This window comes from Sinocyclocheilus rhinocerous, unplaced genomic scaffold (assembly GCF_001515625.1).
Source record: "Sinocyclocheilus rhinocerous isolate Xijiao unplaced genomic scaffold, SAMN03320098_v1.1 scaffold1508, whole genome shotgun sequence".
NCBI classification, from domain to species: Eukaryota; Metazoa; Chordata; class Actinopteri; order Cypriniformes; family Cyprinidae; genus Sinocyclocheilus; species Sinocyclocheilus rhinocerous.
This window is the reverse complement of record NW_015660889.1, coordinates 153,354-175,687: the sequence shown is the minus strand read 5'-3', so window position 1 is coordinate 175,687 and position 22,334 is coordinate 153,354. Positions and strand designations below refer to the sequence as shown.

Below are 22,334 nucleotides of genomic sequence, written 5' to 3'. Positions count from 1 at the left end.
TATTAGAGTTCCTGTCCTGACCTGTTCCTGCCCACTGGTTCCCCTTGCCTGGCACCTGGTCTGATTCAGAGTCTGCGGTCAACAAGTATCTGAGCTCAGCTTTATAGTGCCTTGCTCGGTCCTCTCCATCTGCCTGGTCTTGCCACTTCCTCTGCAGCTATTCGGCCAGTTGATGTCTGAAGGGCTTTTCACACTGAACGTGAAAATTCGGCGCGATGACGCTTTTGAATCGAAACAATAGATCCCTATTGGGCTATTCACACCAGGCGTGATCATTCGCGACACGAAAAAGCGAAGATTTTTTTTCCCGTCCTGTGTGGTGTTTTTTCCCCATTCACTCATCATCGGAGGGGGTGGCACAAGCGTATTTTGTATACTGTTTATATTTAACTGTCTTAAACAGAATGACAGTGAGTGTTTTTTTGTTTTTAAGGAATCACAGTGTGTACCTGCTGGTTTCCTGTTTGAGGCGTCCAAGCTGGGCTCCCAGCGGGTGCTGTGGCCGCTGAGCCTCATGGGATATGACTGAACTGAGGGTGCTGACTCCAGATGTGAGGGCTTGATCTTCCTGCGTCGTACGTGCCACTGATCCAAAGTCCCCATCATCCTCTTCATCTACGTCATCTGCGTCCTTATCTGCACCTTCACTTTCTGATGCAGGCCCGAAATGTGTCTGCAGCTCTAGAAGAGAGACAGATGCAAAAGCATCAGAACAACAAGTTTTCTGTTTTCTCTATTTCTGTCCCTCTTTCACACATACACACCTGGAATTAAAATGGTAACAGCTGCCTGTACAGCCCGTCTGATGATGTTGTCCATAGCAAACATCCAGTGTGGTTTAATGTGGTGGTTCCTCAACACTTTATTTACCTGCAACAAACAGTGATGAAAGAGGAATATTAATCTCATCACTCTCAAACCAAACCACAGGAGGGAGACAATGATACACTGAGGCAGCACAAGAAAGAGGCACTAACAAAATTATTAGAGAACAGTCTCATCTAATATTTTGAAGTTGGCTCTGTGCACAGTTCATTAAAAATAATTCTTTACAAATAATTTAATTAATTAGATTAATTAAAAAGGGGGATGTAACAGATTTTGAAATGTTTTTGAAAGACGTTTCTTACATTCACAAAGACTACATTTTTTAATCAAAATATAGTAAAAAAAATATCGTACTATTGTAAAATAATACGAAAACTGGAAATAAAAGTTTTCTATTGGAATATTTTTAAAATGTAATTGAGACCAAATATAAAATGTATTCCTGTGATGGCAGTTGAATTTTCATACACACACACACACACATACACACAAATCTTACTGAACCCAAACTTTTGAAAGGTACTATATGTTCAACATTTGTCTTTAAGATTCTAAAAATGTATACTGCAGCATAAATAGGATTTTATCAATAGTGTATCATGCCTGGGTAGGAAACTTTGTATACTGTACAAAGTAACATTGGAAAACAATATATTTATACTGCACTCCACTCACAGAGTCCTGGAAACCAAACAGGACCAGCTGGATCTGGTTGATTGATGTGCTGTCGAAGTCCAGGTCCAGTTTGAGTTTCGAGATGGTTGTTGCCATGACACGTCGCTCAGGGCATCGTATAAAGTCCCGTAAGATGCAGATGATCTGTTTGATGTGGTCCACTGACAACTTCAGCTCCTCCTGACCCTAAAAGACAAGAACAGAATCCTCATTGTATGATTCAGACATACCATACACACACAGTCAAATACACTGGGATACACACCTGGATGTGGTTCTCCATGAGGTTGGAGGTCACTTTATCCTGGTCCTCATTGAGGACCTTGTAGAGTATGGCACGTCTTTCACTGTCTTTCTTCAGCAGGAAGAGGCCAGAGTCGCTGTTCTCAGAGGAGGCCGGAGAGCTGCGGTCTTCTGCTGTAGGACTCTCATCTGGAACACTGAATCACACATTTTACACTGATTCAGTGAGAACATATGAATCTAAATAGTTTCATGCAGATGTAACATTATGATTTTTTCAGTGTTTCTGAAAGAAGTCTCTTATGTTCGCCAAGGCTGCATTTATTTAATCAATAATACAATAAAAATGTGAAATATTATTACAAGTTAAAATAACGGTTAATATATAATAACATTTAAATATAAAATTACATTTTTAAATAAATATAATTATTTAATATATTAAATAATAATATTTAATATGTTTCAAAATGAAATTTATTCCTGATGCCATTATTACAGCACTATCAATAAAAAAAACACAATTAATCTCTCTCTATCTCTCTCTTTTTTAAAATTTTTTTTACCAAAATTCATCTAAAATAAAATAAAATATTAAATTAAATTAAAACAGAAAGGTGGTTTTATTAACAGAGTGTTTCACTCATAGGTGATCTCTCATACTTCAGCTTTAAATGTCAGTTTAGGCAAATTAACTAACTGAATTTAACCGTGTTAAACATTTAATTCATCTTAAATGTCAATGTTAACTTTAGCAGCCAAAGTATAAATAAATCTGGAGTGGTGATTAAAAACCATGATTTCGTTAGAGGAAAGAGGAAACGTGGTTAATATGTGACAGCTCTGTGATTTGGTGTGTGTGTGTGTGTGTGTGTGTGTGTTGAAACCGAGGTGAAGAAGTGGTCAGGAAAGTGTTCATGGGATTATTTTATGAGCAACCAGAGAGTACCTGTTGTAAAAGGCATTATCTCATTACACACACGTACATACACCTGCCCAGAAACCACGACCCAGCACACCTGTCTCCTCATTCCACCGCGTTAATTAAACAGCGTTTCCAAGGAGTCGACTAGCTGTCAGGACAGGCCTCAGCACTTCATGCCCAGGAAGTTGATTTACTGTTGGTCTGAGAGCTGAAGCGGCCGCGTATACTCAAGCTCCGTAAACACAGTCACATCATTAACATTCCAGACGCTAATCCAACGCTCACATAGGCGCATACATATAGTTATCGCTGACCAGCGCGTGACCTAAACTCGTCTGGACCGGTTTGAGGACGCTTGTAAGGCTCTGTATTCACCTCAGTGCTCATCTTCTGAGCTCACCTGAGGAAGTTTGAGTTGGGTGGTTTGATGAGGTTCTCTGAGCTAGAGCGTTTTTTCTTCTCGAAGAACACGTCTTGTTTGGAGTCGCAGTCTGGAGACACAGAGCCCGGTTCACTGCTGCTGCTCCCCGTGGCCTCCGTCTGCAGCTGTACTGGCAATGAAACACTGCGAATGTAGTCTAAAGGGAGGAAAACACAAACAATGCATGGTCACGTGTGTTTACACACATATGCACTCAAAGACATTCATTCAGACAGATCAGAGTGTCACAGCATTTTTGGCTTTTATTTTCCCCCTTAAGTTCGAACCTATTAAAAAATATGAATGAATACTATATAATAAAGGGTTAACATTTTTTAATGCAAGATCAGAGTCTTGTTATATTTTGAATAGTACACATTTTATTTTTTATAATTAAACACTATATTGGAGCTGCCAATTAAACATGTTCATTTATTGTTATTAATTATTAAATAAATAAATATATAAATCATGCCCCCTACAGGCCAATAATAGACTTATGCTCAATGATATGGAATTAAAACCAACAATATATTCACTTCTAAAGTCACATTTTGTAATGCTTGTTCAGTGAGAAATAATAAATGCAACAATAAATGTCTTTTAAATCAGATAATATTGATATATTATTGATATGAGATTAACTGATTAAGTGGATTCATTAAAACAATAAAACCGTATAATTGACAGCTCCAGTTTAATTTAATATACTAGATATTTCTATCACATAATATTAGCACAGTATGGTAACATTTTACAATAAGATTTGATTTGTTAATATTTGTCAACTACATTAGCAAATATGAAACAAACAATTAAAAAGACTTTTAAAGCTGTTAATTTCAGCATTTACTAATACATTATTAAAATCAAAAGCTGTATCTGTTAATATTTTGGACCTGAGCTAACAAGAACTAACAATGAACAGTTTTATTAACCAACGTTAACAAAGATTAATAAATACTGTAACTTTAGTTAATGCATTTACTAGCATTAACTAATGGGACCTTATTGTAAAATGTTACCCACAGTGTTACAGTAATTAATTAGACTCTTCCAGAAAGCTTCAAAGGTAAGTTAAAACACTGGAACTGAATTAATATTAAACCACAGAGAAGAGAAAGCAAATCAGAAGTGAAGCGAATAAAAAAGATGATACAAAGAACCAGTCAGAGCGCACAAAGAGCATAAACTCAACACAATCACCAGTAACCAGCAAAACACCAATGATTATGAGCATATGATACTCAAAAACACATAGGCCTAGAACATAGATGGTGGGTACAAACCTTGCCATACTGTTACACAGAGAATCCAAGCCAAAGCAGCCGATTGGGTGGCATTAAGGGAGAAGGAGATATTGAGTTATTAATATTTGGCCAAAACTGGGAAGACACCAGGCCTACAAAGCTCTTTCTTTGCTCCAAAGCCTCCTCCAAAGAGGAATCTTAACCAAATTTACATGCAGAATTGCGTGCATCCTTTGCAGAAATTCAATTTTCTGTGAAAGAAAGCATTGCAATAACCTGAAAAAAGAAATTCAAGATGAATGTTGATTATACACTACTGTTCAAAGGTTTAGGGTCAGTACGTTTTTTTAAAAGAAATTAATACTTTTATTCAGCAAGGATGCATTAAATCGAATAAAAAATTCCAGTAAATGCATTTAAAATGTTACAAAAGATTTATATATAAAATAAATGCTGTTCTTTTTAACTTTCTATTCATCAAAGAATCCTGTAAAAAAAAAGTTTTATCACAGCTTTCACAAAAATATTTGGCAGCACAGCTGTTTCAATATTAAATTTCTTGAGCAGCAAATCAGCGTATTAGAAAGATTTCTGAAGGATCACGTGGCACTGAAAACTGGAAGGCACTTTTGCCATCACAGGAATAAATGACATTATTAAATATACTAAAAAAAAAGTTTTATTAAATTCACAATATTATGCATTTTTAACCTTGCTGAGCATAAGAGACTTCTTTCAGAAACATAAAAAAAAAAATCTTGAAAAAAAATATGAATAAAAATAGGCCAGTGTCATTAAAAAGTTTAACCAAATACATTAAAATATTTGTGTGGGTTGTATATTTTTAAGCTTAGCTTAGTGTCAAGCCATTAGCTTAGCAACATGCTAACATCAAACTATTGTACTATTTTCTGCAAAGAGCTATTTATGTTGCTCACTACATAGAGAGGTTTTCAAATCAGTCACTTATGAGGTTAAATGACGGTTTGGATAGCAGTAGGCAGCTCACTCACTGACAATGTCAAAGAGAAACGCTGAGCATTTTCTGAGAAAGCAGAGCGCATGTGTGTGTGAAACACCACACCCTGAGAATGCTTTTCATGGGCAGCGGGATAGCTGACCCTCTTTCACACATGGAAATGGATGGAAACCATTTGTGAAGGTGGTGTGAGGCCATATTGTCGATTTTCCTCTGTCTCCTCCCCTTTCCCAGGTCCTGTTGTTTCTACCCATCTCTTGTGTAAATTCAATCTGGACTGCGAGAGGCCGGCTGAGGGCAGTTCGGGCCTGTTATGAGTATCCCAGACAGCGGCGAGATGCAGGCATGCTGGGCTATGGGGGGTTTGGCAGCTCTGCGTGTTTGCCTGTGCTCTCTCACAAGGCCCAAAATGCCTTACACACCATGGATGTGACCAGAAGGGTCAACCCGGGTTGCAGTATTATCACAGCTGCAGAAAGCATGTTAGACGTTACCTGAGGGTTTGAAAGCGATCTTGTTCTTTTTGCCTTTGATGTTTTGACGCAGGAATGGATCCTTGAGCAGGTCCCCGGCCATCGCTCGTTTATTTGGGTCAGGCTCAAAGCAGGAAAGGATGAAGGATTTGGCCTCTGACGAAAGAGACTCTGGGATCTCCGGATGGATCTTAAACATGCCCACCTGGTACAAAGAGAACAGAGACGAATGGAGGAGATGATTTTGATTAATAGTCCATCAAAAATATGAAAAATACAATATTTTACAACTAATCAAAAAATATTGAATCTGTATTTTAAAAACATACTGCGATGATCCATAACGTTTTATTCATATATTCACATATTTATAATCTATAATGTTTTATTAATATAGTTATATATACATAAAATGTCATCATTTTCTTGGTTGATTATCTTCTGTATTTGCACAAAATACAAATGTTCTGCAAAGAACTAGATTATAAAACAAAATTATCTCCATGAGCTCCTTCAAACTGAGTCAAATACATAAACTTATGTAAAGACCTAAATACACAGATAACATTTATTAATATAATTATATCACTTTCTTGATTTGTTATCTTCCATATTTGCAACAAATCCAAAATGTTCTGTTTTATTTTACTTTGTAAATATAAATTTGAATTTACACGTAAAATAAATAAATTAATACACACACACACACACACACACATTTTTTTCCAATATATTATTAACAAATCTACTTTCTACTTGTGTTACTAATTTTGAATTTTTTTAATCAAATCAAAATCTGTGTTAACAGACTACTTCATATTTTTAAGTAAAAGTATTTATACCTTAAACATGGCAGCCTGTGGTTCTCCCAGCTCATGGAAAGGAGGTTTGCCTGTCGCCATCTCTATGATAGTGCAACCCAGGGACCAGATATCAGCAGGTGCCCCGTAACCTCGAGGGCCTTTATCGATGATCTCAGGGGCCATATACTGTAACGTGCCTGGACAGAGATTTACAGGGGAAAAGCAGAACTTCATGAGATAAGAATGTGCTGTGACAGGATGCTAAACAAAATTTGTAAAAATCAAGGAGAGAAGCGCAGAAGTGATGATGATGACAGTGGAAGGTGAGGGGGAGGATAGATGAGCGCACCTGCTCTGATGCTTCAGCAGTCGCTAATGAAACACAAACACACTCCTGTCTCAGACGCTATGCTAATCTAATTACTCCCTCACAGGAGACATTCTCATGTTACCAGTGACCAGGACTCATAATCGCTCACCGCACTGGAAGGAACGCTGTCTATTTTGTGTCAGGAAATAAGAGTTATCCAAGCTCTGCAGAGGTGAACCAGTCCACACCAGTGTATGGCCAATTTAGTCATTTTGCAAGGGTTTTTAAATATGAGAAAGGGTTTTTAACATTCTAAAATATAAAGGCAGCTATATATACTACCAATCAAAAGTTTGGTATCAGTAAGATTTTTTTCCAACACAAAAAATATGCATTAAATAGCCTCGTGGTTAGTGCGTTGACGTATAGCGCAACCGCACTTACGGTGACACGAGTTCATTGAGTTCCCATCTCGCGGTCCTTTGCAGATCCTGTTCCCCTCTCTCTGCCCAATGCTTTCCTGTCACCTCTCTACTGTCCTATCGCATTAAAGGCATTACGAAAAGCTAATAAATATAACTTTAAAAAAAAAAATATATATATATTTTAAATAAAAGCTGTTCTTTTGAACTTTCTATTCATAAAAGAATCCTAAAAACAAATGTATCACAGTTTCTAAAAAAAACATTACTGTTTTCCAATATTTATAATAATAAGAATGCTTCTTAAGAAATTCAGTTTTGCCATAACAGGAATACATTTTACAGTTTTTACTGTATTTTTGATCAAATAAATGCAGCCATGGTGAGCAATAAGAAACTTCTTTCAAAAATAGCTTCTTAAAAATTCTGCTTTGCTATCAAAGGAATAAATTACCATTTAAAATATATTAAAATAGAAAACAGTTATTTGAAACGGTAATAATATTTTACAATATTACACTTCTTACTGTATTTTGAATAAATTCAGCCATGATCTTTCAAAAACATTAAAAACTCTTGCCGACCCTAGACTTTTGAAAAGTAGTGTATATATGTCAAATGATTTATTTTTAAATGAATCAAATAACTGTTGATTAATTTTTTTCATTTATTTAATTTTTTAAAGATTAATCTATGCATTATTTAAAAAGTAGTCATTATTATTTTCCATTAACCTCTTTGTAAAGCCCTAATTTAGAGCATTACACACTTTATAAATGCATCCTTGTTGGGATGGAGGAGGTGCCTTAGTACACACTAAAAGAAGAGGAAAGAAACTCCCTTAAAAATTGTATGTTGGGGCTAATGATAGACTGAACTTTAACTAAGCGTAAAACCCTGACCTGGCAAGAGCACCAGGATGTATGATGCATGACACACAGCACGGGTCAAATGGAACGGGGAGAGGCTCACACGGAGGGAATTAACAAAACACAATGAAAAGTGAAACAAATACCAGTGAACGTCTCTGTGCAGGGATTGACTCCAGCCAGCCTCTTGGACGTGCCAAAGTCAGAGATTTTCAACACTCCACTGTAGGTGTTGACTAAGACATTGTCTCCCTGTGGAAAGATGAGCGGTCAATGAACATCCACATTTTTGAGGGCACCCAAATATAGATCCAAAGGATTTGTCATAGTTACCTTGATGTCCCGATGAACGATTTGGTTCTCATGCAAATATCGAAGTCCTTCCAAGATCTGCCGAGTGTAGAAGATTATGGTGGCTTCTTTCAGAGGACCCCACTTTGAACGTAACAATGCTGACAGACTCCCTGTAGAGGAAATACGATGAATATGAAGAGCAAATCAAATTTAAAGTAGAGAAGACGTACTTGATGTTCTTCTTTCAGAAACCACACATGTACCTCCAGGGACTTGTTCCATGAAGATCTTAATATATCCATCCTCAGACACCGAGCCCAGGTACTGAACAATGTTCCTGTGTTTCAGGTATTTGTGGAGGGCTATTTCCTCATGCAGTGGTTGGGAATACCTGAATGCATCAGAATTATTTTAGTATTTTTAAAATACTTTTATAGTATTTTAGTCAGATTTCGAATTAGCTTTAAATTTTATATGTTCATATTTTAGTTTAAGTTTTAGTAATTGGTCATTTAGTCATTTGGAATTGTTTTAATAGTTCTATTTAGCTTTCATTTATTTAGATTTTTCTAATACTTCAATTTAAACTCATTTAGTGTCAGCCAAGGCAACCGTTCAAATGTTCTTTTTCATCTCATATTTATATTTAAGCTCTTTCTATTTAAAAACTATTTTTGATAGTTTTAGTTAACAGTAACAACATGTGTTACAACATGTGAAAATACCATCTAAAATCTACAGTCTGTCATTCAGAGACCACTTTTCACAATCCAATCATATATATATATTAACAAAATTAAGTCCCACACAATTTGTACTTTTTATTTATTTATTCATTTATTTTAATGGTCAAATATCCCACTTCAGGTGGAATCAGCTTGCTCCAAAAAGTGTACTGTGATTTGTTTTTCACAATCTAACATAATTTCAATATATATTTTAAAAAGATTCATTTAACTGTACAGTTAAAAACATAGTTCACACAAAAATGAACATTCTCGATCCCACTCACTCTCATGTTCCAAATAAAATATTCTGACAAACAGCATTGTAGCACAATTATCTTGATTGTACAGACAAAAATAAAACACAAAAATTTTCTAAAATATCTTCTTTTATGTTTCACTGAAGAAAAATATGATACAGTTTAGGCACGACATGAGGGTCAGTAAAATAATTTTCATCTTTGTGTGAACTATCCCTTTAAGAAGCCTGATAAAAAAAAAAAAAACACCTGCATCCAAAATACAACATATGCTGGTAAACATCCATGCTGGTCTGCTTTTCAGATGGGTTGTTATAAGTGTCTCACCTGCTGTCTCTCTCTGGGATCTCTTTGATGGCTATGCGCACCTGGTTACTCAGGTCTCTCCCTGCATAGACCACTCCATAAGTTCCCCTACCCAGAACCACCCTGTCGCCATTCTCATTGCAGTCGTATTCGTACTGCAAAACAATTCGGGAATTAAGTACAGCAAGCCTCACAAATCCAACAAAAACAAACTATAGGCGAGTTTCTGAAGTTCTTACCTCCAGGGTATCTCCTTCTCCCTCCCCCTCCAGCTCGACAGCATTTCCTGATCCGTCTGTGATCAACTCCTTCACCATGGAGCAGAACCTTCAAATAAGTGACAACCATCCACACATCGGTTACCTCCATGAGCACCACAGTTTGAAAGCTAATTGATTAACGTCAAGAAAACTAACCTGCCACACTGGTCCTCTGTGGAGAAGTAGATCTGGAAGTCGTCGGAGTTGTCATGGACATACAAAAAGCAGCAGCGCTCATCAAATTTTGAGATGCTAGAGAGTAGAAGAACGCAAGATTTGTTTCACATCTCTGAGATCACGAATCAGTCACATTTAAATGGAAAGCACCGGAGTTTCAACTTGTATTTAAATCATGTAGACAGTCAGAGTGAGATCTGCTAGTTTTCAGACACTGTTTGAAGATGACTCTGGATAAACACTAGGGATGCACTAATAATAAAACTCTGACATTTTATGTCATGTTATGGCTGATTGATAGCCAATATAGCCAATTAAAAAAACACACACTAGAAATAAAACAAATATTTAAAAAAAAAATGCTATTCTAAATTGAACCATCATCACATTATAATGAACAGTATGAAAATTGAATACATTTTTAAAAATACATTTTATGGTGTTATTAGTGCTTTTACAGATTTTTACAGGGCCTTTTACAGGGCCAGTGTTATTTTACTATTATTTATATGCTATTATAGTATTTACTAATATTTTGAATCGTTTTTGCTTTATTTTAAAGTTTTAAGAATTTCGTATGTGCTTTTGTCTTTTTTATTAGTTCTGTATTATATTTATATTTCTATTTACCCATTTTTCAGTGTTAGTGTTAGTAATTTCAGTACTTCAGCTTATTTCACTTAGTTGCAAAGGCAACATTTCACATTTTAGTTCAAGTTTTTTAAATAGACGTTTTTTATCCAGTATTCCTATTTTATTTCAGCTTTATTTGAATTAAAATGAAAAATTATTGTTAAAAGTTTTAATTAACAGTAACGACACTGCAGTGAGCATTAATCTAAATGCAAAAAGAGGAGAAATGAGTACAATCAAACATCCAGTATCGACAAAGTCCCTTTAAGGCAAGTCATGTCACTCGGCGGCAATCTTTGAAATGTCTCTCGGGCATGCAAGAGCAGCTCCTATCTCTTTGAATGGGCAAACATCAAATTCTCCAAAACTGGTCACCAAGCTTAGAATTAAATTTCATATTTGAAATCACCAATGAAATCTGACAACAACTGTATCATAAATGTTGTATATTTTGCTCAAATAGTGTTATAAAAAGCTTATTTCTCAGGCGAGACCCGCCAGTGCGCATGCGCAGTTCTAGGCGCACGTCTCAGAGTGCTGACTGTTTCTATAGTAACCGGGACTTCTAACGGCAGCTGCAGTGGCGCACTGACTTTACCGATTAGCGATTGGCTCTTTTGCTCAGAAGGCGGGGCTTCGTTCGATAGAGCGGCCATATTGAGCATTGCATTTTTCCCCATTCAAAACTATATGAGTGACACGTCTTGGGTATTCTATAGTTTTTGTCTGTTTCTTTGTTTTTTTTGCTTTTTTTGTCATATTGGTCGATACCAAAGACTATGATACCAATATTGTGCATCTCTATTGTTTTTGCCAAGTAATTGCCAAGTAAAACAAGTAGAACTAGTTCCTACTTAAGCACTGTTTGTTTATCCTTGAGCAACATTCCTATCAAACAGACACAGAATTAACCCTCCTAAATCTTTAACTATTAATTGCCCCTAATATCAGTGAAGAATGATACTGTAGGTTGATAAGGAATGTTTTTAAGCCCTTGACCTAACCCTAAAATCAGGATAATTTAAATATTGTTTCCGGACTATAAAAAAAACAGAAACTGAAAGGTAGAGACAGAGAGAATGAATCTCAATCTCACCTAATGCCTTTGATGGATGATGCTGTGAAGTTCCACTCATGTATTCCCTTCTGCAACCATGTCAGTTAGGAAAATGATATTATATACACAAAATAACATTATACAGCAAACATGGCTTCAAATAAACCACTGACCGTCTCAGCAGGTGACACATGCCATATAGAAACATTCTTCTCCTCAGCTTCACTGTTAATGGACACATACGAGGGCTGGTACACTTTTGTTGGCTCCAGAATCAACACCTGCGTAGTGGAAGAAGTAATAAGGTCCATGAAATGCTGTTCAGTCAATACAGGTGTGTTCCTAGATGAGATACTCAAGTCAGGTGGTGTACTACCGGAAAACGCAGGCCGTTGGTGGCTCCCTGTGTAGCCTCCACGATAATATCCATCCAGAAGTTGAGTCTCTCTCTTTGAGGAGAATGCTCAGTGTTCTGCTTCTTAAAATGCTGAATCAGCTGAAGGTTTTGGACGACTGATCCCAGGTACCTGAAAGATGAAATGAATGTGAGCTGCTCCAACTCTATTTCTTATCGTTAACATGTACAGTATATCTGTAAATGATTTATTCTATATGTACCATATGGGTGGTTTGAGTTTGAAGAGTTTCTCTGCAGCCTGCACAGCTTTGGGGATGTCATTGGCCAGCATGCTGACAGTAAAGAACTGCCCCACGTCCCAGTAGTTATTCATCTTCTCCAGACTGCCTTTACGGCCAAGCAGACTGTTCAATCTCACACCTGAGAGAGAACGAGAGGGTGAGAAGGTGGAACCTGTCGTTAATGAAGTGAATGCTCTGAGAGAAACAGGAAACAGGAAGTGTGTTCCTCCTCACCGATCTTCCGGAGTTCTATGGAAGTCTCAAACTGCTGTCCTGCCACTATAAGTAGCACTGCCAGATTAATGCCTGAATAGAGAGTGGGCTGCAACTCAAAGCCTTTTCTATACCTACAACATACATGCATAAATACAAAATTACTTTTTTAATGTGATGCTAGGGTGCTCTGGGTGTTATAACATATTTAAGTTGGTTGATAGTGATTTTAGCACATATAATGCATCTACTAGAGTGTTCTTGGTGACTTTAGTGCATTTATTGCAACTGCTTGGTTGTTTTGGGTGTTTCAGCATAGCACATTTAATGTTGATGATAGGGTGTTTTGGGTGTTTTGTGCACATGTAATGTGGCTCCTAGGGTGTTCTGGGTGATTTTAGTACTTTTAATGCAGCTGTGTTGTTGTTCTGGGTATTTCAGCACATTAAATGTGGCTGCTAGAGTATTCTGGGTGTTTTTTAGTGCATTTAAAGCAGATGCTAGGGTATTCTGTTTTTTTTAAGCATATATAATCCAACTACTTGGGTGTTTTGTTGTTTTGGTGCATTTAATGCAGTTGCTAGAGTTTGTTTTGGTGTTTTTAACACATTAATGCAGCTTCTTGTTCATGGTTCAAGTCAACAGAGCCCAATATAAGGGATTCATTAAAGGGATAGTTCAGCCAAAAATGAAAATTCTGACATTAATTTCTCAGCCTCATGGCGTTTCCATAAGACCTTTGTTTATACTCGGAAAACAAATTAAGATATTTTAGATGTCACATGGACTATTTTAATGATGTCCTTCCATCAAAAATATCTTAATTTGTGTTCCAAAAATGAACAAAGGTCTTACGGGTTTGGAACGACATGAGGGTGAGTAATTAATGACAGAATTATCATTTTTGGGTGAACTATCCCTTTAATTAAAAAACAGATATCATCCTTTAAACATATTGAAATTGTGAGCTTCAAGAAGCTCATTTAACTCACTCACCACTGGATGGCGTTGTCCCTGTTCTTGGTGTCCTTGCAGTCAGAGTCAAGGAAGATGTCCTTATAGATTCGGCCACACAAGCAGAACATGTCAGGTGCAGGGTGCTCACATGACTGAAGAACCTGCAACATCACACGCAACGCCTGCTCTCGATCTCCTGGGCTGTTCCGCCTGTGTTCACACACGCAAACATAAATGCATTTGTTCCTGAGATCAAAGGGCTGTAAAGGATAGATGTCTGTTTGCCAAGCATATGAATAGGAGAATATACCACACAATGCAGATTTGTGGTCACCTATTGAGCGCAAAAGCATAGTGGAACTGAATCATGGGCTGGTTGGCCAAGTCACAGGTGGGCAACATCTCAATGGTCTGTACCAATTTAACCATAGCATCATAGTCCTGAAAACACACACCAAAGATTATTAAAGCCAACAACAAAGTCTTTAATTTTTAGACATGCTTTGTTTATACAGTAGTATATACCTGTATATCTCTGTAGGAGAAAAGCAGGTTCATAACAATGTCCTGAGTCAAAACCTCAGTGTTGTCGATGCGGAGTTTGATACGGGAAAGCTCCTTGGCCAGCTCCTCACCCTGGTATTTATCTCGAGCTTTTCGGATGTCGTTCAGTAGGGTGTCTTTATATGAAGCACTGTCAGGGAGGAAGAAGATACAACAGAAGATGGGATTTAGTGTTCGTGGATAAATTTGTAGGTAGTATCATCAACTTCAAATGGGATGCTCACAGACCTCTGAAATTCACCGACCATGTGATGCATCTAAACATCATGCAACAACAAAACAAACTGTGGCTGGTCACTTCACATGTTCTTGGCCAGCTGCAAAGTGGGTCAGACTTCATACTAATAGTCCAAATCTGAAACTAGTTTGTACTGTTACAGGATATGAAAATCTTGGCACAAGAATCTACAAGTATGTTCTAGACTTCTGATATCTGAGCTCCAGGTGAAAGGACACCCTGACACTTGTTAGAAGTTATTGAAGTTCCTAATAAATCTTGCATGCACTTGTGCGTGTCTGTCTTGATGATATGAGCGTTACATCCCATTTGGGTTGAGTCCCATTTCATTACTCCAGGGACGACGAGAATCATTGTACACCTAGTTTAGATCTATGATGCAATGTTCAACACAAGATACAGAATTCCACTGCATTATTTTTATGTAAAAAAGTCGTTTATATTAATCATTCATATAATATTGTTTATCAGTCAAAAACTGGAAGACGCTTGCTTGATTTATGTTTAGCTAAATATGGCGTGACACCGTTATGTAACTCTGTAAAGGATCGTCTGAGAATGGGCATCCTGCCAAAAGTTATCATAAAGCTAGCAGTCATACCAAGACGTGACATGAATATCTTTGAGCAAGCTGACGAAGCGGTCCACCAATGGGACGCACAGAGGTCCTAGAAGGTTGTCCCAGTTGGGTTGCATGTACTCTGATGCTCTCCGCTGGGCCACGTTCTCACAGCACAAGTACTCGTTGCTGGGTGTCATCAAGTACGGGATGAAATAGTAATTCCCGCTGGAGGCCTACAAAGATAAACAGATTCTAAATTTGTGCATTAAAAAAATAATATAGACCTATTTTTAGTCATGTCATATAATACATGACAGTCTGCACCACTGTGTAAACGTACAGACTGTCTGTGTGTTAGTGATCATGTACTCAGCAGCTGGCATCCAAGAAATTCAAAGTGCCAAGGAAATCTTGTTAACACCTTTGTGACCATGTACTGTCCCAGAATTCCAGAGTGAAACGGAGGAGGTGGCTAAAGCACATCTTAGCACTATGCCACATCAACACCTCAAATGTAAGGGGTCACCTAAAGCCTCTTTCATACACTTCAAGACTATTTCAATTGTTAGGCATATGGTCTAATCATAAATACTGAGCAAATCCTTAGACTCTCAGCTAAAGCATGATGGTTTATATGTATAAAGTATATTTTATTTAATCTATTCTACTGTTATTTTACATATACGCATACAGAGGATATGCAGGATCCTCCAAAAAAAAAAAAAAGAGATCATAACAAATCTATGATTATGTTATGTAGGCAACCTAAAGTCTTTGGATTCACTTACTGGTAATGATTAATAATTTAAAAGTAACCAAGTTTCTCAGCAATAAATAACTCACTGACTTTGAATCAGAGCTTTTAATTCCTCAACATGTCAGCCAGACGGAAAGGAAGTGAGTCAGACAGTAACAGACATCAGTGGTCACTCTCATTCCAGTACATGCATATGGGATTTTCCCAGCATGCACCAGCATGCCCGCTGTACCTACTTTGTGTCTTAGGCCGGAGCCCCTGTATTCGGGAGGCAACTGGACCCATGGGAAGCCTATTTTAACTGGCCTTGCAGCCTACTCCAGGTAAGAGACAAAATAGGAGAGAAAGAAAGGAAAAGAGAAAAAGAGAATGACAGAAAAAGAATATACAGACTATAGAGTACTAATGGAGGCAAGAAGACACAGATGGATGAGTAAGCCAAAGGGATTTCATCCAAAAATTCTGTTATCATTTACTTATCCTCATGTCATTCCAAATCTGTGGGATTTTCTTTTCTGTGCATACAAATTAATAGCTTCAAAGTGATGCAAAAACCTAAAGTATCAAATAAGTAGTTCATACAACTCATGCTCTATATTACAAGCAGGGCCTAAAACTAACTTTTTACCACACCTGCCAATGGCCAGTGACATGATAAAATTATACACTATGCCATGCAAATGCAGAGGGAAAGGGGGGGGGGGGGGTTTATAGAAGGGTGCTTTAAATTGATTAAAAGTGATGATAAAGACATTTATAATGTTACAAAAGATTTCTATTTCAGATAGGCTAAATGCTGTTTTTCTGAACTTGCTATTCATCAGAGAAACCTGAAAAAATTCTACTCTGCTGTTTTCAACATAATAATAATTATTAAAAAAAATGTTTGAACAGCAAATCAGAATATTAGAATGATTTCTAAAGGATCGTGTGACTGAAGTAATGATGCTTTGGAATCACAGGAATAAATTACATTTTAAAATATATTCAAATAGAAAACAGTTACTTTAAATAGTAAAAATATTTCAAAATATTACTGCTTTTGCTGTACTTTGGATCAAATAAATGCAGGCTTGGTGAGCAGAAGAGACTTCTTTAAAAACTTACTGTTCAAAAACTTTTGACTAATAGTGTTTATTTAAGCAATAATGAATAATAATTTACTGAAAATCTTGACAATCGCCCTAGCTTTCCTTGGTGTTCATGAGAGACGTAACGATTCATAAATCAATAATTTTTTCGAGTCAATGATCTTTTCAATGAAGTGGTTAATCCGGTTCATTTGTCTGAATGATTCACTCATGAACTGACAGTGGTCAACAGTTCACTTGAAAATTAATATTATGACAGATACAGATTTAAATTTCACCCTGTTCCTCACACAAAGCTATCATATGACCACATAAGACTTTGAAAATAGCGCTCAATGGTTCTTTTACATGCGTTTTGAAGCTCTAAAAAATATTCAATACCCATTGTAACTGGATAGAAAACAGTGACCTGCGCAACAAAAAAAGTTGTATCAAGTTTGGAATATGAGATTGAGTGAACAATGACAGAAGTTTTGGGTGAACTATTCCTTAAGGCTGAGAACATGTAAAGGATTGGGAGAAAAAGCCTGAATAATTCCTAAAGAATAATGGCAAACATAGAATTTCCTTTCTGTTCACATAACCGATGATATAGAAGTTAACACAGATCCATCTTTTGCTTGTTTCTGGACCATTTCAATGAATCACACAGTTATAAAATGCTGTCAAGGTCAGCTTCTTCTCAACAGCCGTTCAATATTAGAGGTTTATTTAAAGACTAGCACTCAAAGACCCTCTCCTTTATCAAAACAACGAACACCCACTAACTCAAAGTACCATGACACCTTGAGAACCCTTATGAGTTCATCAGAATCAGCAATAGTCTGACTGGGACACAGTGAGCCACCAGAACCTTGTGTCCACTCACAGGTTAGTGTATGTGCATAAAGGAGAGTTCAGGAAATTATCTGCTCACTATGTAAAGTGTTGTATATATTCTAAGGCACAGAAGGGCATGTAAACATATGTCATAAGAGCTCCAAAACTAGTCTCATACACAAAGCTTTTGGGACACCAACAAAAGATACCAGCCTGTCCTCAAACTTCATCAGATTACCAGTCTTGCAAGTAGTGTTTTGATACTTACTGTGTTTTTCTGTGTCACCATGTCCTATGCAAGAAAAAAGAAAAGAAATAATTATTCAACTCCAAAGAAATACATGCATTGCATATTACTTTATTTCACAGTATTATATAAGTCCCAAACCACCTGGAAAAGTTTTGCCATCACGCCATTTATTACATTTATTCCATGACTGATGGCCATGTGATGCAGTGAATGAGACCTGACTGAATCAGTTGGACACAGCAGCGTCACAGAACATTTACAAATACACAAACAGATCGCGTGACGCTCCTCCCCATGCGTTATTGTCATCATCTCAGTATGCTAGAACACATGCCTTCCAATGTCTCTGTGGAAACGTGGCCATGTGCAGCTGTCCTGGGACTGACTGCATGCCTTAGCTCGAATACAGGCCTTGTTGTTCTGGCAGCTCTACTGTCCAGTGCCCAGAAAAGATAAACTCCCTCCTAAGCTGAGAATAGCAGGACCTATAGCAGGACCTAGTAGTGGGCGGCCTCTTTGTTCAGATGACAGAAATACCAAATGTGAGTGTAACAGCCTATAGGGAGAGTATAACCTCCCACCAAACCTTGCTAGCGTTTGTGTGGCGGCACTTAGAAAAAATTATGAGAAGAATATGTAATTCATAAGCTATATTTGATTAAAAAAAGATAAATAAGACAAAGTCTCATTTTATGGACATCTTTAAAAAAAAAAATGTTTTTATTATTATTATTTTATAAATGTATAAAAAGACTTCTTAGATGTCTTTAAACAGGAAACGTACTTAAGTAATTTTATTTTAAATACTTAAAAAGATATTTTGTCTAGAAATGAGTTAAATAAGACTAAAGCTGCATTCACGCTAGCAGTGACTTTTGTCGCTGCATGTCTCCAGGGGCTGGCGATGAGGTCGCTAGTGGGCGTTCTCACGTTGACAGCGAATCAGTTTTCTTGCCGCTAAATACAAACATTTTGGAGGCAAAAGACTAAATATAATATAAATATAAATTGGATCCATACATAAAAACAAAAATGAATGATGACGAATGATCATTTCCATCACTGCTGAGTTGAGAGGAGAACGATCACATGAGCTCTGTCTTCTTTCCTATTGGCTGTCGCCTCCCAAAGGTCGCTCTTCATTTGCATAAAGTTGAAGGATTCTAAACTTTGTTGCGTCGCTGGACATGCCCCATCCATCACCAACGGCCGCTGTCGCTCGTGTCGCCGGAAATCGCCAGCTTTCCACTGAAATGAATGGGATTGTGTCGCTTTGTCGTTGCATGTCGCTTGTAGTGTGAGGCTTAAGCTTCTTTTAGTTTGTCTTGTAGTAACTTTTTTTAAATTAATAAAAAAAAAAATTTATCTAGAAATTAGCTAAATTAGACAAAGCCTCTTTTTGAAGTTGTCTTTACAAAAGGTACTTTTTAAAATTCTTATTTATTATATTTAAATGCACAGCACTAATTGTACTTTCATCAGCGGCACTAAACAGAACTGCAAAAATATTATTACCAAACAGGTTTCCCTTTCCCAAACACACTCTCCATCTTCCATTGTTTGGACAAAAAAATGTGTCCTGCCTCAAACTCGCACTATTGATTAAATCAATATTACTTCTCATTATCACTCTCAAAAAAAAAAAAGTGACAGAGCTATTTATTTTTTGGGGAAGTCAACCTACAAATGGCCTTCTCAAAACCACTGAACATCTGAAAAACGCCACAAACCCCCTTTAAAAACAAAAGAAGCCTATGATATGTCCTTCTTTAGATAGCTAGGTAAACATATGCGTGTTTATGTATGTGTATTAGACTGTAACTCTCACCTTAAGTGACTGTGCCGTGTCAGGGTCCGTGTCGTGGTAGAGGATGACATTGTTGGCCATGTCAAAGCTCTCACGCACACCCAGGTGATAAAACAGGGATGGCTGTCTAAACACATCGCTCATGTCCACAACTGCAATGTCTGCAATTAATCAGAGACATAGTAAGCATGTGAGACAACCATATAATGCAGAATCCAAGTACTGCAGTACAGTGTGCACTGTATTGTTGCACACTGCATCAGTCTCAGGGCCTGTTCTTTTAGAAATAACCATTCATTTTCAATTCTATATGTGTTTATTTTATTATGACTTTCCATTTAATCATATAATATAAAATCTAAATAACCATTTGTCTGTTTAAAGTAGTCCTAAGGGCATATTTGTTCTACTGCATATGGCCATATTTGTTCTTTTCCAGTCAAACACAATCTGTGCTTATTCTATTGGAAACTATGCAAACATCTGAAAATGTGTTTGAAAGCCTTGCAAAAGTGTAAGCCACAAAATGCAAGATCAGACTTGATGTAACCAGGAGCTGATGCATGACTCACAGTCTTATTAGGAAAAGGGTGGTGGGGGGGTAATGCAATAACAAGAAACTGATCTGTAGAATGCTATAGAGAGGATATTTAAATGGTTTTGTTCACTTCTGCTTTGAAAAATGAGACTTCTTATTTTCAGCTCTAAAATGCACTTTTTCTGGTCCTCTAGAGTTCCTTCTCCAGAAAAAGTGCTGCACATGAGCTACATTCTGCATGCACAAAAATGCACAGGATCAAACTTTTAAAAAGTTGCCCTTTTCACCCTCCCAAAGCTCAGATGTAGAGTAACATGTGCAGCCACACCTGCGCGAGCGAGAGAGACTTCATACTAGACCTGGCGAATAAATTCCAGGAAAGGAATGTGTTGGAGGCAGAAGATCATTTTTTGCACTCCTAATATTCCTTGAGAGAGATTGTCATGACCCTATAGTAACAACCTCCCATGGGAAAGCCCAATGACCCTAAGCCTAACAATTTGTATCTTGCATAAGTACATTTAGATAAACATTAATTTTCTGATCTACTATACTGTTTAATGTATTAATTTAATGTAAATTTAATGTATTTTTACATTTTTCTAGCAATGACATATATATATTATGTATATAATATATATATGTATATATATATATATAATATATATATTATAATTAGAATCTATACATATATAAATAATCTATATATTATAATTAGAATCTATATATGACTGCTTTTTCTTGTTTTATGTTTGATTACATGTATGATATTTATATATATATATACACACACACACAAACAAATATGCACACACACCTTTTGCATATTACTATTTACTCTTCATTTATATAAAAATCATAGAGCTATGCCATTATTTAACAATATTATTTATAATGTTGCTTTTTGTATTGTTTTTTCTTTTTGCCCACTATTACTTAAATGTCTTACATATTTCTCTTTGGAAACAAAGTATTTCAATTTTCAATTATTATTTCAATAACACACACAAGCTCTAAATCTATAATGACATGTGTCAATGAGTTTCTATTTTTCTACATCCTGTACCATCCTGCAGAATTGGCTAATTTGTGGAAACCCCTCAAACTACTCATTTTGGATGCTTCCTTAATCCAACACGTAGAATTGTGGGGCTGCAGGAATTATTCTCGCGCATCAAAGCCTTGCAGTGCCACGTTAACTCACCTGCGTCATAAAATGTATCAAGCACTGTTGTCTCCCCAAAGTCTAATCGTCCGAAAGTCACTGTGGTTAATATGGCACTCTCCGCGTCGCAGGCGCGCTGGAGACACTGGAGCGCCCCGGATTCCGGGCTGTTCGCGGCCACTGCCTTCAGTCCATCATTCAGCACATAAACCGCCCTCAGGGACCTCTGCTTGGTCACCGGACTTGGGCTGGTCACATCAGCCCTCTCCACGCCTGCAGACATGGAAGCCGTAGCGGTGTGGTCGCCACCAGTCTCTGCTGTAGGTTGATTGGACATGATCTCCATAGTGCGAGTAATTGTCCCTCTGCGTGGTCCTTTTCTTTCCGCAGTTAATCAGTAATGCATAACCAAAGTTTAGTGCGCACCTGTGGCACGGAGAGGCGCGTGGCTGTGACGTCCAGCGTCTTGCGATTCATTAAAGCAGTGCGCATCACTACATATTACAATGTGGTCCAGTTTTATCTCGTTTGCGCCAGCGGTTATGCAGTTATACAAAACGCTTTGTGAATTCAGTGCAGAAAGTCAGGAGAACTTGAGGCGCACCGCGCGCGCTGTGTCTCCAAAGACACGCATTACCATCCTATTTGAGGAAGTCATTCCTCCTGCCCTTTCTACAAAATGCACGATCCGACCATTTCCTCAAACGTGTGTCCTTCCGTTCAGGCGTGGGTAGATTTCACAAGCGACGCAAAACTGCGCAAATCTAGAGCGCGAGGAACGGCTCGCTGCGGTTACTGCATGTACAGTCAGGGGCGTCATGCAT

General features: G+C 37.3%; 1 protein-coding gene across 7 annotated transcripts in view; it reads right to left on the bottom strand.

The window, feature by feature from the left end:
• map3k15 (mitogen-activated protein kinase kinase kinase 15) overlaps positions 1-22,284 on the bottom strand; it is a 34,004-nt gene extending 11,720 nt beyond the window's left edge. For 3 of the 7 annotated variants that reach the window (XR_001638175.1, XM_016535288.1, XM_016535290.1), the window contains exons 1-27: positions 21,550-22,284; positions 19,829-19,968; positions 18,019-18,042; positions 16,077-16,154; positions 15,123-15,316; positions 14,245-14,413; positions 14,054-14,160; positions 13,759-13,929; positions 12,784-12,896; positions 12,529-12,688; positions 12,287-12,437; positions 12,084-12,191; positions 11,950-11,999; positions 10,200-10,295; positions 10,023-10,110; positions 9,805-9,938; positions 8,756-8,883; positions 8,532-8,662; positions 8,345-8,450; positions 6,637-6,794; positions 5,816-5,999; positions 4,382-4,390; positions 3,072-3,249; positions 1,769-1,943; positions 1,504-1,689; positions 765-870; positions 450-681 (exon numbers count right to left, since the gene is read on the bottom strand). Coding sequence is in view for 6 of the 7 variants with exons in the window: in XM_016535288.1 (XP_016390774.1) it covers positions 450-681; positions 765-870; positions 1,504-1,689; positions 1,769-1,943; positions 3,072-3,249; positions 4,382-4,390; positions 5,816-5,999; positions 6,637-6,794; positions 8,345-8,450; positions 8,532-8,662; positions 8,756-8,883; positions 9,805-9,938; positions 10,023-10,110; positions 10,200-10,295; positions 11,950-11,999; positions 12,084-12,191; positions 12,287-12,437; positions 12,529-12,688; positions 12,784-12,896; positions 13,759-13,929; positions 14,054-14,160; positions 14,245-14,413; positions 15,123-15,316; positions 16,077-16,154; positions 18,019-18,042; positions 19,829-19,968; positions 21,550-21,856 (3,683 nt within the window). In the remaining variant the exon portion in view is untranslated. Of the gene's footprint in view, positions 1-449; positions 682-764; positions 871-1,503; positions 1,690-1,768; positions 1,944-3,071; positions 3,250-4,381; positions 4,391-5,815; positions 6,000-6,636; positions 6,795-8,344; positions 8,451-8,531; positions 8,663-8,755; positions 8,884-9,804; positions 9,939-10,022; positions 10,111-10,199; positions 10,296-11,949; positions 12,000-12,083; positions 12,192-12,286; positions 12,438-12,528; positions 12,689-12,783; positions 12,897-13,758; positions 13,930-14,053; positions 14,161-14,244; positions 14,414-15,122; positions 15,317-16,076; positions 16,155-18,018; positions 18,043-18,174; positions 18,225-19,828; positions 19,969-21,549 lie in introns of those variants that run through there. The other 4 variants (XM_016535289.1, XM_016535292.1, XM_016535294.1 and 1 more) reach the window with 4 other exon arrangements.
• Positions 22,285-22,334: the final 50 nt, after the last annotated feature.